The 14,314-nt window shown below is 39.0% G+C and overlaps 2 protein-coding genes across 11 annotated transcripts in view; both read left to right on the top strand.

Moving 5' to 3' along the window:
- The first annotated feature begins 148 nt into the window (after positions 1–148).
- On the top strand, positions 149–11,081 carry atf7b (activating transcription factor 7b). Of its 7 annotated transcripts, none has more exons than XM_057338695.1 (12): positions 149–263; positions 1,106–1,181; positions 2,257–2,353; positions 2,642–2,772; positions 2,926–3,084; positions 3,190–3,344; positions 3,897–3,990; positions 4,572–4,691; positions 4,863–4,958; positions 8,842–9,030; positions 9,186–9,288; positions 9,362–9,580. In XM_057338695.1, exons 2-12 carry the CDS (start codon positions 1,134–1,136, stop codon positions 9,451–9,453), a joined length of 1,284 nt encoding a protein of 427 aa, XP_057194678.1. In that variant the 5' UTR covers positions 149–263; positions 1,106–1,133; the 3' UTR covers positions 9,454–9,580. The 7 variants fall into 7 exon arrangements, with proteins under 7 accessions (XP_057194678.1, XP_057194676.1, XP_057194672.1 ...); XM_057338693.1 differs by having other exon boundaries at positions 150–263; positions 2,941–3,084; positions 9,381–11,081; XM_057338689.1 differs by having other exon boundaries at positions 150–263; positions 9,381–11,081.
- A 950-nt stretch (positions 11,082–12,031) lies between these two features.
- Positions 12,032–14,314, top strand: part of dip2bb (disco-interacting protein 2 homolog Bb) — a 44,668-nt gene continuing 42,385 nt past the window's right edge. For all 4 annotated transcript variants that reach the window (XM_057337118.1, XM_057337116.1, XM_057337117.1 and 1 more), the window contains exon 1: positions 12,032–12,331. In XM_057337118.1, the coding sequence (XP_057193101.1) occupies positions 12,247–12,331 (85 nt within the window). In that variant the 5' untranslated portion in view covers positions 12,032–12,246. The remainder of the gene's footprint in view (positions 12,332–14,314) is intronic.

Below are 14,314 nucleotides of genomic sequence, written 5' to 3'. Positions count from 1 at the left end.
CTTATTTTGGGGTGAAACATTTATTTTTCAAAACGAATAATAACTAATGACATTACAGATTCTATAATTGTCGCGTGTTTGCGTCATATGACGTTTTTTAGCAAAGAGATTTTCATCACTCCCAGATCTCTTAACGACTTCAGTCCAGTTCAAGTGTTACTTCAACTTCTCGCGAGATTAGCATTGCGTGAGCTAGCTGGATGGAGTTCCAAAGGTGGGAACGCTGAGAGAGGGAACGAACGAGCGAGAGAGGGAGGAGCGGGGTAAGTTTGTAAACACTGGAACCTTTGGGTGAAGAACAGGTGACACGCAACATATTCGGATTATTTGATGCATTAAAATGAGTCATTTCAAATCTAGCCGTACTGGTAGCACGAGTGGCAGAGGTGTCATGACACGCGTTACTCTGCACGCGACGCGACAATTACAACACTCCCATTATAATGAACGACATCGACACGCGTTTGTACGGCAATCGCGGACTAGAATGGGAGCGTTTTCGTTTTGTCGCGTCGAGTGACTCGCTTGCTGTGGTAATGGGGTGTTTTACAGAGCGTTGGCTCATGTGTGGTTAGCATTAGCCAGTTAGCTTACACTAGAACCATTTAAACGAGACCCAGGGCTCTCGGAGCTAACATTACCTTAAACCCGGCGACGTTTAATCGTCTGTTTAAAATGACATTTTTGCGCTTCAGTGGAGGGGATTGTATCGCTATATGGAAAGGTTTAACGTTAGAGGAAACGCATGCTAGCTAGCTGTATGTGTTAGTGCTGATGAAGCTGTTGGGTGTAAGTGTTGCTTTATGTGGCGGAAACGAGACAATAGTCAAATGAAAGCGTTTTATCATGTAGTTATCATTGAGATTATGTAATTGTTTTAACCAGAAGGCCTCTATGCTGCAGTGAAGTCTTGTAGAGCCTCTTGGCAAATATATGACAGGAATGCCACTCAACAACAATTCAAATGTCAAGTTTGAAAAGCATTGATACGTAATGATCAGATGATGAATTGAGCTAACGTCACTGAATCGAATAGAAACTAAGCTTATGAAAGCTCAGGACATCATAACATGAATCATAACTTTTTTCTCTGGATGGTCTTTAGAAGTGACACAGGAAGTAGTTGATCTAAAATGGGAGACGATCGACCTTTTGTCTGCACTGCCCCAGGCTGCGGACAGGTAGGAGACACTCTTTTATTTGATCACTTTCTGCTGTTTCTACATTCTTCTTCATTATACTTAGAATTTCAAACCTTGTATGTGTAAGAAATATAAACGTGATAAACCGATATACATGTCAAATTAAAAATATAAATATGTTTTCTGACACCTGTACTAGATGAGCAATTAATAGGCCTATTAGTGCTTATTCTGTCCTATGTCAGTTCAAACATGTACTGACCAGCTATTTCTAAAGGGAAAATAAATTCATGTCATGTTATTCTTATATTCTGATCAAAATGTCTTACAAATTTTGGTATTATATCAACCATCGGCCACCATGGTATGTAAATATTGGTGTCAGGATTGCTCCCTTTAAAACCCATAATAACTAAACCCTATGCACTTTTTTGCCCAAAATCTAACCAAATCTAAAAGTTGAAGAATCCACCATTGAAAATCCTATTTATTGACTGTTAATCTGAAGTACAACCTGATTGATAATTGTAGTTATAATGGCTGTGGCCCAAGTGTAGAACATATTCTTGGAGACAGATGCAGGGTGGGCGATATGACCAAAAACCTGTTTTTAATTTTATTTCATGGTAACAGTATATACCACAATATAGTTTTGAATGTCTGATGTCACACCTCTTCTAATAATAAATTCTGGATTCTACTCAGGATTTGTTTGTGGGTCTTCCTTATCTGTGTGTTTTCGTTCTGGCTCTTTTTTTTCATAACAGTGCCTCACTTGGATTAAGAAGAGCTATACATGAAATAGAATCTGTTGCGGTTGTCATTTTATTCCATCACAGTTATATATACGCTCATACCGCCCAGTCTTCTCTTTACCAGAGGTTTTATTCTGACAACATACCAGCTGTTTACCCAGCTTCCACCGAGCAACTGTAAGAGGCTCCCATAGCACTGCATAACTGAATAACATAAGCCGTCATCAAAACAACAGATGGCTTGATATCACCCACTGCATCTCTCTGTCTGATTTGAATTAAGATCAGAAAGCAACAAAAAAAAAGAGATTAATGCTTTGGATTAATGCATGTCTCTGTTACTATTTCTCTTAAATCAGAGGTTCACCAATGAGGATCATTTGGCAGTGCATAAACATAAACATGAGATGACACTGAAGTTTGGACAAGCCAGAACAGACACGGTTATCATAGCAGGTTTGTTTCCCTACATACACAAGCACCTGTTGGTTCTATTTGTTACGCGAGATTTTCTTATGATTTGTTATGCTATACGTGGTTGTATGTACAGTATTGCATAATCTCATTTTTACATGGTGTTGGTTGTAAAGTATTAGTGAGTTTCTGGATGCCAAATGTTGACTAATGAAAGTGTCTACACTCAGTGACTGATGACAGGGTCACACTTATTTTTATAAGATGGATATCCATTGAAAATAATAATAGGCATTCCTTGACAGTGTCACCATGTGTTTGTGCATTCAGATCAGACGCCCACTCCCACCCGTTTTCTTAAGAATTGTGAGGAAGTGGGTTTGTTTAGTGAGCTGGCTGGCTCCTTTGAACAAGATCTTCGCAAAACACATGAGGAGGAGGAGAGGAGACTTAAAGGCACGGTAAGATATAAATTGTGAAAAGCATGTTGTGAAAAGGGTTCTTTGGTTGTGGAGCAGGTGTGCTTTTGAATCAACTCTTACACTGTTTGCCAAAATGTGTAGGTCATTCATTAAATTGTGATGTCTGTGATTTGATTTATCTTATATCATAAGCTTCCGATTCTGCAGACGCCAACAGAGAATAAAGAGAGAGGCGGGCCTCTTGAGATTGACTCCTCTCCCCCTGACAGCCCTGACTCCGCCTCCAGCATGACAAACAGCAAAGATGCGGTTGCCATGGTCAAAGAACCTGTTGCCATGAGGAAGGGCATGGTGAGATTTAACATCTTAATATTAGGTCAAATAACACAATCGACACCACAGGTGATATTTTGCACTAGAGCAGTGTTATAATGTTGTTTAACCACAATTTTGCAGGATGTTCCTCCAAGGACTGCAGCTAGTTCCACCCCTACACCAACCATAGTGCGCCCAGGCTCGCTTCCCCTTCACCAGGGATTTGATTCCATGAACCCAACTCAACCCTCCCCCACCTCTGTTATCACTAGGACCCCTCCCTCAAACAGACTCAGGTACAAACACACTTGAACAAAATAATAATAAGCATTTGGCACACAAGGAATTCACCCACAAATTGAAATCATTGATTTTAAGCATGTTTGCAAATCACACTCATCCAAGTCTCGAGTTCAACTCTCAAGGATTAGGATGTAATGGTTAGCGTCTCACTGGATGTTAGTTTTGTGAAATCTTGACAGCCATAGTCATCCTTTATACTCCCTCATGTCATTTCATATGTTGATGACCTTTTTCTTCTGCAGAAGACAAAAGAAGGTATTTTGAAGAATGTCTCAGATTTCTTGTGTTCCATACATTGGAACAAACATAGGGATGATCCCATGTATTCTGCATGTCATAAGGGTTCGAAATGACATGAGGGTGTGTAAATGATGACAGAATCTTTAATTTGGGGTAAGTTAGACGTGTATTTGGGCAGATACTCTCCTGAGCTGAAACCTTTTTAATTGCATTCGTCACTTCAGTGTTGTTCACACCTCTCCTTTCTCACCCTGTGCGAGTAACAGAAATGTCCTAAAATAGCACCTCTCTCATTCTTTTTTCAGCTCCCCGTCTGGCTCTTTTCCTTTGCTGATGCAGCTTCCAAATGGTCAGACCATTCCTCTGCTCCCTAGTCCGGGGCAGACTTCAGTCATATCGGTATTGATCTCTGTCACGCACAATCAAAACATGAACCCTTGTCACACCTACAAATGAAGCATGAAATTTAGCCTTCGAATACTGTGGTAAAAGTTGCTTTGAAATGCACACTTGACTTACATCAGTAAGGGTCAAAGTATTATTTCTACAATGTAATATAAACCACATATTTTATTGCAGTTCCTAATTAATATACATTTAATTCTAGTTTATTTTCATTCTGTACAATGCAGCAAAATTAAATGAAATTGCTAAAATAGCAAGTAGCTGTTTTCATTTTTCAGCAACGCAACTTTTAATTTTGGCTCTTGCATACAAACATTATTGAGAACCACCTATAGACCTGAATTGACTAATAGTTATGTTACCCTACCCCTTACAAACATATTTTAGCAATTTAGATTTCAATTAGGAAATTATTTGTCCCATCTTTCAAACTCTTGTGAGGGTCAAAGTAAACACAGTTTCTGGTGACATTGTCACCAATGTGACCCTTGTCACAATACACATTAATTTCCTGTTTTTAGTCTATACTTTGTAATATGTGTTAAGCTTGTGTTGCTATGTGCGTCTGTCTATAGCTTGCCAGATCATCGAGCACAGTGCCCAATATCCCAGGGATTCCGGGGCCTCCTATTGGTGGAAGCAGCAGTGGCTCCTCTTCTCCGTCTGGATACAGTACACACTCTGAAGCCAAGACGGTGAGGGTGCTCGCACATACACCCACGCTAACACGTGCATTCAATAAGTTTACATGCCTAACATTGAGATTATTAGATGACAAATCTCTTTTTGACGCCTTCAGTTAGTTCATTAATTTCCACACTGTGGTGTTTTCCTTGTGTTTGTTTATGGGATGTGTCTCCATCTAGAGGCTAAAGGCCGCACTATCCCTGCAGAGTCCTAGTGGACCAGCACCAGTACAAAAAACAGATCACACTGAGACACCATCACCTGCTCAGCCACAGGTGCTCAAATAACACCTCATGCCTGTGTTACATGTGTACTGGGTGATTCTCACGAAATTTTGCCTTTCAAGATGTCAAACATGATTTTTTTTAAAGATACTCCTTAATTACAACAAATGACCATTTTAGGCATTATGACCAGGGGCCTCATGTACAAAGACTTGCTCGTTGATTCCATACTAAAACATTGCGTACGGACAAAGCTGTAAATGTGCGTACCCACAAAAAAACTCATGCCTGACATGAAGTTGTTGTGGAGGAACGCACATTCTCACGTTAATTTCACTGTTAGTACATCTGACCGTGAGCTGGCGTAAGCAACGTTTTTGTTGATGCATGAGGCACCAGGTCTTTCGTGTTTAAACTAAACTAACATGATCTTCAAAATCTAAAGCCTAAAATAGTCGATTTCATAGCATGTTTTGCTAAAAAAAAGCCATGATGTCTAAGCAACTTTTCATTAATTCATAATTAGACGTTAATGAATTGTATTTCAATAGAAAATATACATTAAATTTTTTAAATGAGGAAAGCTAACCGTTACGGTAATGATAACCAATATTGTCATTGTAAACGGTTCGACAATATTTTAATTTGACTCTTTTTACATTAAAAACTTTTATGAGATTTTCAGTAGAAAATGCAATAAAACACAAATATAATTCATTCCTAGGTTAAAATTATTCTTTGTGCACGAACATAATTATCTTTATTATGATCATTTTTGTGTTACTAAATTATGTTTTATATTTAAAATAGGGCTAACGCGTTAACGCATGCGATTAATTTTTTTTGATTAACGCGTTAAAAATATCTAACGCCATTAACGCAACATCTGTTTTTTTCTGTCATCATTGTGTAGCGTTACATTATATAATCACGCTCATATTCATATAAAGGCCTTTAAACTATTTAGGCGCGATTTGAAATGGTTGTATTCACGTGTCCAATATAGACTGACAGTTTCTGGCTGTGGAACAAGGTGGAATGCGACAGCGGTCCTGTCTGGTGTATAACAATACACATGGGCTAAAGGCTGGGTCAGAATCTGTCAGACAGCGCACCAGTATAAACTTCTCTTTCGTGCTTGAATGAACAAAAACACAAGATTATGCCAGAAAGCACATTTTGTCTTGTATTTTCGGAAGCACAGTCTTCAACGAGTTAAATAAAGTCTTAAATGAATGCAAAGAGTAGTGAAAATAGGAAGCGCATTAGAACTGCTTAGAGCGGCAGCTCTTAGGGGCTGTGTCCACCGAGGCGTTTCTGCCGACGTACGGCGTGTATTTTCAATTGTTTCCAATGGAAACGCCGCGTTTTTTGAAAACGCAAGCAGCTGCCGTTTATTTCCACGCTCATCACCGGCGCTCTGCATTTCTCCTACACTCAACGCAGGTGTTCTACCGGGCGCCCAGAGATGATAAATGCTCAATTTGGGACAGAACGCAGCGCCTGCAGTGGGTGTTTTCAGCCACTTAAAAGCTCCTCTGTGGACGCAGGGGCTTAAAGCGGTCGTGTTCTTAAACGTGCTGCTGTGACTCCTGTCACTAATGTTAATCAAAGAACAAAAGAAAAGAAGCTTTAATGAGGATTCTTCTGTATTTAATGTATTTCAGTAAAGACTGTAAAGTGTTTGAGAACTTCATTATTTTCTGTATATTTCCTACCTGTTAGACAGGTATGAGATTTTGTCAGTATGCTAACCTTAAGCCAAACTATCACGGTTTCTCGGTATGGCGGTATTACAGTTGCAGCTTTAAAATGTGTTATTTTAAATGTCTGAGTAAAAAACATTGAACACAATAGATTTGATTTTTAAGCAACACAAAATATTTGGAACAGTAGTAAACATGAACAGTATGTCAGGTTAAATTAGTGCTTCCCAAACATTTTGAATGCATGGCATCCCTTTCTAGTCTTCTTTTACATGCATTTCCAGTAATTAAACTTGCATGCATATATATGTATATATACATGTGTATATATATACATATGTATATATACTCGCATGTATTTATACATACAGTATATACATATACATAAATAAATTAAATGCAGATGAGCAAACAACTAATTAAGCATAAACAAAATATAGCACAAAACCTGATGGATTCCTGCACAAATCAGCTCATACCTTTGGAACGCAATAACAGAAACTTTTTGTGGTTTTAAAACCATGACGTGTCCAAACCGCGGTATACCTTGAAAACGGTATTCGGCCCACGCCTAAAGGGCACATTATTATAATGGATTTGATTAGTAGAAAAAAATAATATATTTAATAAAGACATCAGTTGCAAAGCCAACAATATTAGAATGTTGGCTTTCATTCATAAAATGATGCTGTTAAAGAAATGTGTTGTTTCTACATTAATTTGGAGATCAAATTTGAAATTATTAGAATGTAAAAGTACATTTAAAAACATAAATGCTGTGTGTGATTAGTTTATTTTTTATTGATTGACAGCACTAAAATAAGCAAAATAAATAGTGTATGTTTTATTTCACTATACGTGTGCGATTAATCGCGATTAAAATGTTTAATCTATTGACAGCCCTAATTTAAAATCATTACTGCTAGGGATGCACCGAATGTTCGGCAACCGAAAATAATAATAAGTGAATGACGTGTGATACGATCAAGCAGCAACCAGCGCAGAGAGTGAGCGATGCACGCTTCATTAATGCAGCAAACCTGTCGGCATTGTGTGGAGAAATTTAAAGTGTCGGAGAAAGACAAAGCACAGAACTTGCCGCGCAGGAGTACATTTTTGAATGAAAGCGTCTATACCGGTGGGTAACTTTTGTACTTCAGACTGGAGCCAGAGGTCTGACAGTAGCCCCGCCGCTCGCGACATCCTTTGACATCACTTGTCAAAGTATGTTCTGTGCATCCTGGCCACGAGTGCACCTTCTGAGAGAACAGTCAGCTTTTGTGGGTGGAGTTTTGAGGAGAGACATGAACCGAAACGGTTGTCAGTCAGAATTGCTTGCATGGATGTTTTTTTTTTCTTTAATCATTTTGCAGTGTAACCTATAATAATCCAACAGTTTTTGTTTATTCATATTTTTAGCTTCTAATGTTGAATGTGACACTTTTTAATGAAGTGTTTTGTTAGGGGTAGGAGAGTACAGTACATTCTTTCAGCAGTCAGGCTCAATTTTTTGTTTTAATTTAGCCTACTTGTTTTGCTCAATTTTAATTTAAGTTATATTGTATTATATTGAAAAGCAAGACAAAATATAAATAGCACATTTTGACAATGCAATAGTGAAAACATTGGTTAAATAAATAGAAGAAATACGTAAAGCCATGTTCGGTATTCAGCCTTTGGCCAAGTGTTTCGTTTTTATTCGGCTTCGGTCAAGAATTTTCATTTCGGTACATCCCTAATTACTTCCATAATGTTCAATGGTTTCGTGAGAATGACCCATACTAGTGTTGAAATGGTTGCCTTTTGTATTAATAGAGCGTAATGATAAGACAAATTTATTCAAACATGGTTTTAAAGAAAGGAACATTTTATACACGTGTTGTTTTCAGTAATCATGGGAAAATTTACGTGGACTTCTCATCATCTACAAATTATGTTGTTTTATTTTTACGCGTGATATTGTTAGGCTTTAATAACAATGAACTACAAATCTTGCAAATGATTTCACTTTTTCACATATCCCATGATGGCATTCCATAATGCCAAACTGTATGTAATCACTTTAGCAGCCCTAATAAATCATTAAATGATTGGCTTTAAATTGGTAATTTCACGTTAAAAAACATAAAAAAATAATACATTCAAATGCTGCTTAGTGGTTTTATAAACATATATTGATTGTCCTTAATAACCTCATTGGATCTGACAGCCCATACCATGTCTTGCAGGTATCCCCGGCTCCACCGAAAGGTGGACGCAGACGTCGAGGGGCAGACATAGAGCCTGATGAACGCAGACGCCGTTTTCTTGAGCGAAATCGAGCCGCCGCCTCCCGGTGTCGACAGAAACGAAAAGTGTGGGTCAGCGCGCTAGAGAAACGTGCGGACGAGTTAGCGACTTCTAACGTCACGCTTTCCGTAAGAAAACACTTACCGTCAACTTTTCTATGCGATTGATCTTACTGTACTGTCCTACACATCCCTGCATATAGTGTTTACTTTCTTTGATATATGATCACGTGGCTCTTGGAAATCTCAGAAGGCTTTAATGACACAGCGTATGTGTTTGGCAGAGTGAAGTGTCTCTCTTGAGGACTGAGGTCACACGCCTAAAAGAGATGCTGTTGGCTCACAAGGATTGTCCTGTCACAGCCATGCAGAAAAAAGCATATCTTGGTAAGCTATCTGTTCATTCCTCTCCTACGTCCCAGAAATTTTCTTTGTAAATTAATGTTACACTTCAGTTAAGAAAATGTCTCTCTCTATAGCCGCAGGAGTGGACGAGAGTGCAGCATTATCTCTGGTGATGCCCGTTTCGGTACCAGCTCCGGTGTCTGTTAACGGTCTAAGTGTGCGTGCAGCAGAGGCTGTCGCGGTTTTAGCGGGAATGGGCTCTGGCCAATGGAGCAACTCAGCTGGAGATGCTTCCTCCCAATCACAGCCCACATCCAGATGATGAGCACGTCAGCCAATAGGAACTCAATATACTGTCAATGAGTCTTTCAAAGGAGTGAATATCCAAACATTTCCCCTCAAAACTGTCACTCAGTGTATCTGCAAATGCCTCTCATGTGACAAATGGGAACCAACGTTGCCACGCTCTGACCACACCCCAGTCACCCACAGCCTATCATAGACTCTCCCTGAGCTAAATGGCGAAACAGCTCTGCCCCTCACGAGAAGATCCCCGGCCACGCACGCACTAGGAAGCACTGCAGCGGAAATGAAGTCTCGTAACACGATCTATTAAACACAAATTTAGATGTACTGTAGATCCTCTCACTAATGCATTCAGTTGGTAATTTGTCTCGTTTGCAAAAACGCTTCGTTTTGCATCGTATTCAGTCGTTTTTCTAATACGACGATTCATTGCATGATTCTGGCCACATTAGAAAAATGACTACACTATGCAGATACATTTAAACACGTTATTTCCGGCTATCGCTATCTCGCACACACTCGCTCTGACTGTCATAATGTCCCTCTCTCTTCCTCACTGTCTTAATTTTATTGTTGTATCTAAAGTAATTTCTCTCAGGTCTGTGCGTCTGTGGCTGTTCTAGTGAAGATTTCGTGTCACTTAAGCGTATCCTGGCTGGCACCACAGAATGGACTCGCAAAAGCTTAAGAATGGAGAGAAAATAAGAGCAATATATTTTTGTATTTAAATATCGTGATCGGTTTGTCTGCATTTTGCAGTCTATATATGGACGTATTGGTTTGCGTAACCATGTGGATGTGTTTTAGATGAGTATGATTATGATATGCTCTGCTGAATTTTAGTTAACTTGCGGCAAAATACATAAACCCTTTGACATTAGAGGTTAGACCCCCAAGGTTGAATTGTATCCGGTCTCGTAGCAGGGAACGCCCACAGAAAACACTCTAGATACGCGTAATGACTCGTGCTTGCATTTTGTGAATGTACAGTAGTTAACTAACCCGGCTATTGAATGTGAAGCACTGTAGGAATACAATATTTTTCTTTTGCCCGGGTCTGAAAGGCTCACACTTGGTAACCTGAATGAACTTCACCCTGCGCACATAACTGACGCATCATTTATCAAAGTGCATGTCATTAAACAGTGTCACTGTTTAGTTGCTAAGAACATCTGATGGTATTACCGTTCCATATACTACTCGCCTCATACAATTTGATCTCTGCATCTTTCTATTCTCTGTGTTTTGATTAAATGGTGTGCAGACCGTTTTATTTTGTGTACCCAGCCTGTCATATCAGTTTACAGTATGTCATTAACCTGCCCTGCGTCTGGAATGATCATATTTGGATGTAAATGTACCGCTTTCTTCAGTGTGTATAACTCACTGATCCCAAATTGTGTACTGTGACATTCAAGCCCTTAAACTAGAGCTGTAAATATAAAATGAGTGTCAGCATACAAAACTTGCTTACTGTATGACTAACTGAAATGGTTCTTAAGATATAATTAAACATTGATGGAACTCTCCGATGGATTGTGCTGGTTATGTGAAAGCTTTATAATCTTTATTTAAACAAGAAATGGAAGTGGTAATAGAAGTACTCTTCACTGCTTTGAACACACGCAGAAAACTTTACATGCAATGTAGAACAACAGGAAGGTTGAGCAGATTTACCACACTTTTTACTTGACACAGGTGAACGGGTGGGCGGTGCTTAATGTAATGTTGTTCAGCCATATCACAAATACTGTCATTTGACTGCTGCATTTCCCATTTCTATTCGTACATTAATTTGATAGGACCTTATATCAAAGGTTTAAAAAGCTATCTTCATACATTTAGAAATGAATGATACAGAAAATTGTGTAAATGACGTTTTGAGGATGTAGACTTAGTAAATTGCATTGCGTATATTGGATTGTGCAGAGATTTTTTGCGAGTTATGTGTTTTGTGTGATATACAAACAATACTCAATTTCATAGTTACGATTTTTACAGGGGAGTGTTGGCTTGGTTTTGGGATGACGAACTAAGACCTTGTTGTGTTCTTGTATGTAACAAATGCAAAATGATGGGGCTAGTAAAAACGCCGAGGTTCTAAGCTTTCAAAAGGTATATGTCTAGGTCTGTACTACACAAGTTAAAAGTTTTGATGATGCAATATTGGACCCGCTGCAGGGTCCACAGCGTTTATAAGGGGTTAAACTTAGATTAGTTTCAGTTTAATATGTTTCGGATAAATAATTGATAATAATTTACATTTATTATAATAAATAATATAACATTGGGCTTGTTTTTGAAGCTGCGGTATTTGTCTTGGCAGAGTTGGCAACAAACACACTGTGAATGTCATTGTTTTGAGCACACTAGCTAACTTTGAAGCTAACATGCTCCTGCTGAAAGCCACAAAACTTTAATTTTTATTTCACGGGGACTTTAAAATAAACTTTCTCCCATACACCACGCCAGAGGGAGCAAATCGCCACAGATCCAGACGATCGGCTCAGACTCCTCATCATCCCGAGCTGTGGTCATGTGACTCTTCCCATCGGTCGGGATTTCTTTCTCGGCATGGCGGAGATGATGGATCTCGGTGTGTTGTCAAGTAACACTTGTTTTTAGCTGTGAGGAGAAGCCGGGGTTTCTGTTAAACCGTTGTGCGCCGTTCTTTCCTCACGGTTTCGGCTCGTAATGGCGGAACGCGGTGTGGATGTGTCTGCTCTCCCCCAAGAGGTCCGGGAGCAGTTCGCAGAGCTGGACCTGGAGCTGTCGGAGGGTAAGCCTTTATTTATTAACAAGAGAGTAAATATCACCGATGAATGATGGTTTGAATGCGTGCGTCTGGATGAATATGTGTTGATTTTGAAGGCTCGGTTGCGCGTCCTCAATAAGAGCATCAACACACATCAGGTTCCGTGATGATCGTGATCGCGATGATGCTTCAATGTCGCCGCCGCTCGCGGAAACACACTGACCTCTTTTTCGACATCGCACCGCTTTAGCCATACGTTTGATTCGGCTTTGGCCTTCCAATGCTCTGACAGGCCTCTTATTTGTGTCTTTATATACACTTACGTTGTGCAAACATGACGTACGTGCGCTGTGCGTTTATTCATGTGATAATGTACAGGCCACCGTTTATTCTTCATGTGCCCTCCTCTGCAGACTGCATAAACTATATCAAAATACAAGGCGTATATTTCAACAGCTGATTTTCAGGAGAGTTGTCAGTGGGTTAATCAAGCTAAATACGATGTTTCTGTTGTAAACAAAAGCTTTGGTTATTTTATTATTAAGTGCAGTTGGTATTATCATGGGTATTCTGTAGTTCATGTATATTTTAAGGGTTGTTTGTTTATGTATGAGTGCATGTACTAAGCAGTTTTGCTTTATGCAATGGCAGAGCTATAAATAAACAAGCTTTCCTCAATAAACAATCAAACCTCTTAAAAGATTCAATGATGGGTCACATAGATTCGAAGTGCATGAAAATACCTCTACACGGGACAGCTTATGTCTCTTCTGAAACTTACTTGGTATATGCTTAATGTCCGAGTTCCATGTTAATCTATGGTGTGACATAGCCAAAATGTATTATATTATATTTATAATAGAAAGATAGAAAGTTTTTTTTCTAATTTTTGCTGTCACACCATGAGAAACAATTACAGTTTATTTGACAATTACACACATACAGTATGTGCACATTGCACACATCTGTATGCACATATATTTTGTTTCCAGTATTAGCAATCCGAGCTACATAAATGAATTCTATCACATGCATGACATGCTAGTTGTGTCGTGCACGTATTTGTTTACATTTAGTGTATCATTATTATGACCCATGGCAGAAGTGACTTTGTTTGTTGCTGTGTGCATGCCCTTTGTGTTACGTAGTCTTTCAGCAGCGGTGTATGAAAGATTCAGAAGAGCGAAACAAAAAACCTTAAGCAGAGTTTACTTTGTTATAAAGAGAGATCCTCATTTATCTCTGCGCCAGAGAATCTCTTGATAGAACAACTGATCTGAGATCAGTGCAGTCTGGCCTCAATTGGTCTCCCACACAACTAATCAGAGAGCAGCTAGAGGCAGATTTCACAAAGTGGGTTTGCTTAGATTTATTGACAAATGTCTCCATCAAACATACACATGCTCTGTATATCTTTCTGTTTATATTTATTGCTTTCTTTCATGTTTGACTCACCTGAACCATGTTGTTTGTATTACGTATGTGTTTGTGTATCAGCAAGGACTGTTTGTCAAAGCCCACAATGCAGTTCTGGCACAATTCAGTCCCCACCTACAGTCTTCACATTTTGGCTCTTGGACAGAAGATGCTTAATGCAGCCCTTAGTATACAGCCAAAATATACTTATTCACTAAGTATTGTGATTCTTCTTCCTTCAAATGCTTTAGAAAGCATTCACCATATGTATGGGGCTTGTGTAATTGTTAAGAGGGTACTCATATCCTATTTCCCTTTCATTGATGACTAGTATAGGTGACTGTATACAAAGAAAATGTCATAATGAAATGTTCTTTCTTTTAGTCTTTGAACAATCTGGGGGCGGGGGTACTCGGCGGGGAGGGGGATGGGGTTGGACACTTGTCCTAAGATTAAACCAAAAATGTACAAAGCTTCATGTTATTTCTTTCTTGCTTACATAACCATGTTACTGTTTTAATAGCAGAATAGTGCTGTTGCATCATGAAAGCAATATAACCACATCTTAGGGTTTCGTTTCAATCTCTTACC

The sequence above is a fragment of the Triplophysa rosa genome, linkage group LG7, assembly GCF_024868665.1.
Source record: "Triplophysa rosa linkage group LG7, Trosa_1v2, whole genome shotgun sequence".
NCBI lineage: Eukaryota > Metazoa > Chordata > Actinopteri > Cypriniformes > Nemacheilidae > Triplophysa > Triplophysa rosa.
Note: the sequence above shows the minus strand (reverse complement) of the source record. Positions and strands in the feature narration are given on the sequence as shown.

Bases quoted from the DNA above. Each gene is read 5' to 3' on its own strand.
- atf7b (XM_057338689.1), top strand. From the start codon at position 1,134: ATGGGAGACGATCGACCTTTTGTCTGCACTGCCCCAGGCTGCGGACAG. The intron at 2,773-2,925 runs GTAAGATATAAA...TTATATCATAAG, and splicing joins AGAGGAGACTTAAAGGCACG to CTTCCGATTCTGCAGACGCC. The intron at 9,031-9,185 runs GTAAGAAAACAC...TGTGTTTGGCAG, and splicing joins CTTCTAACGTCACGCTTTCC to AGTGAAGTGTCTCTCTTGAG.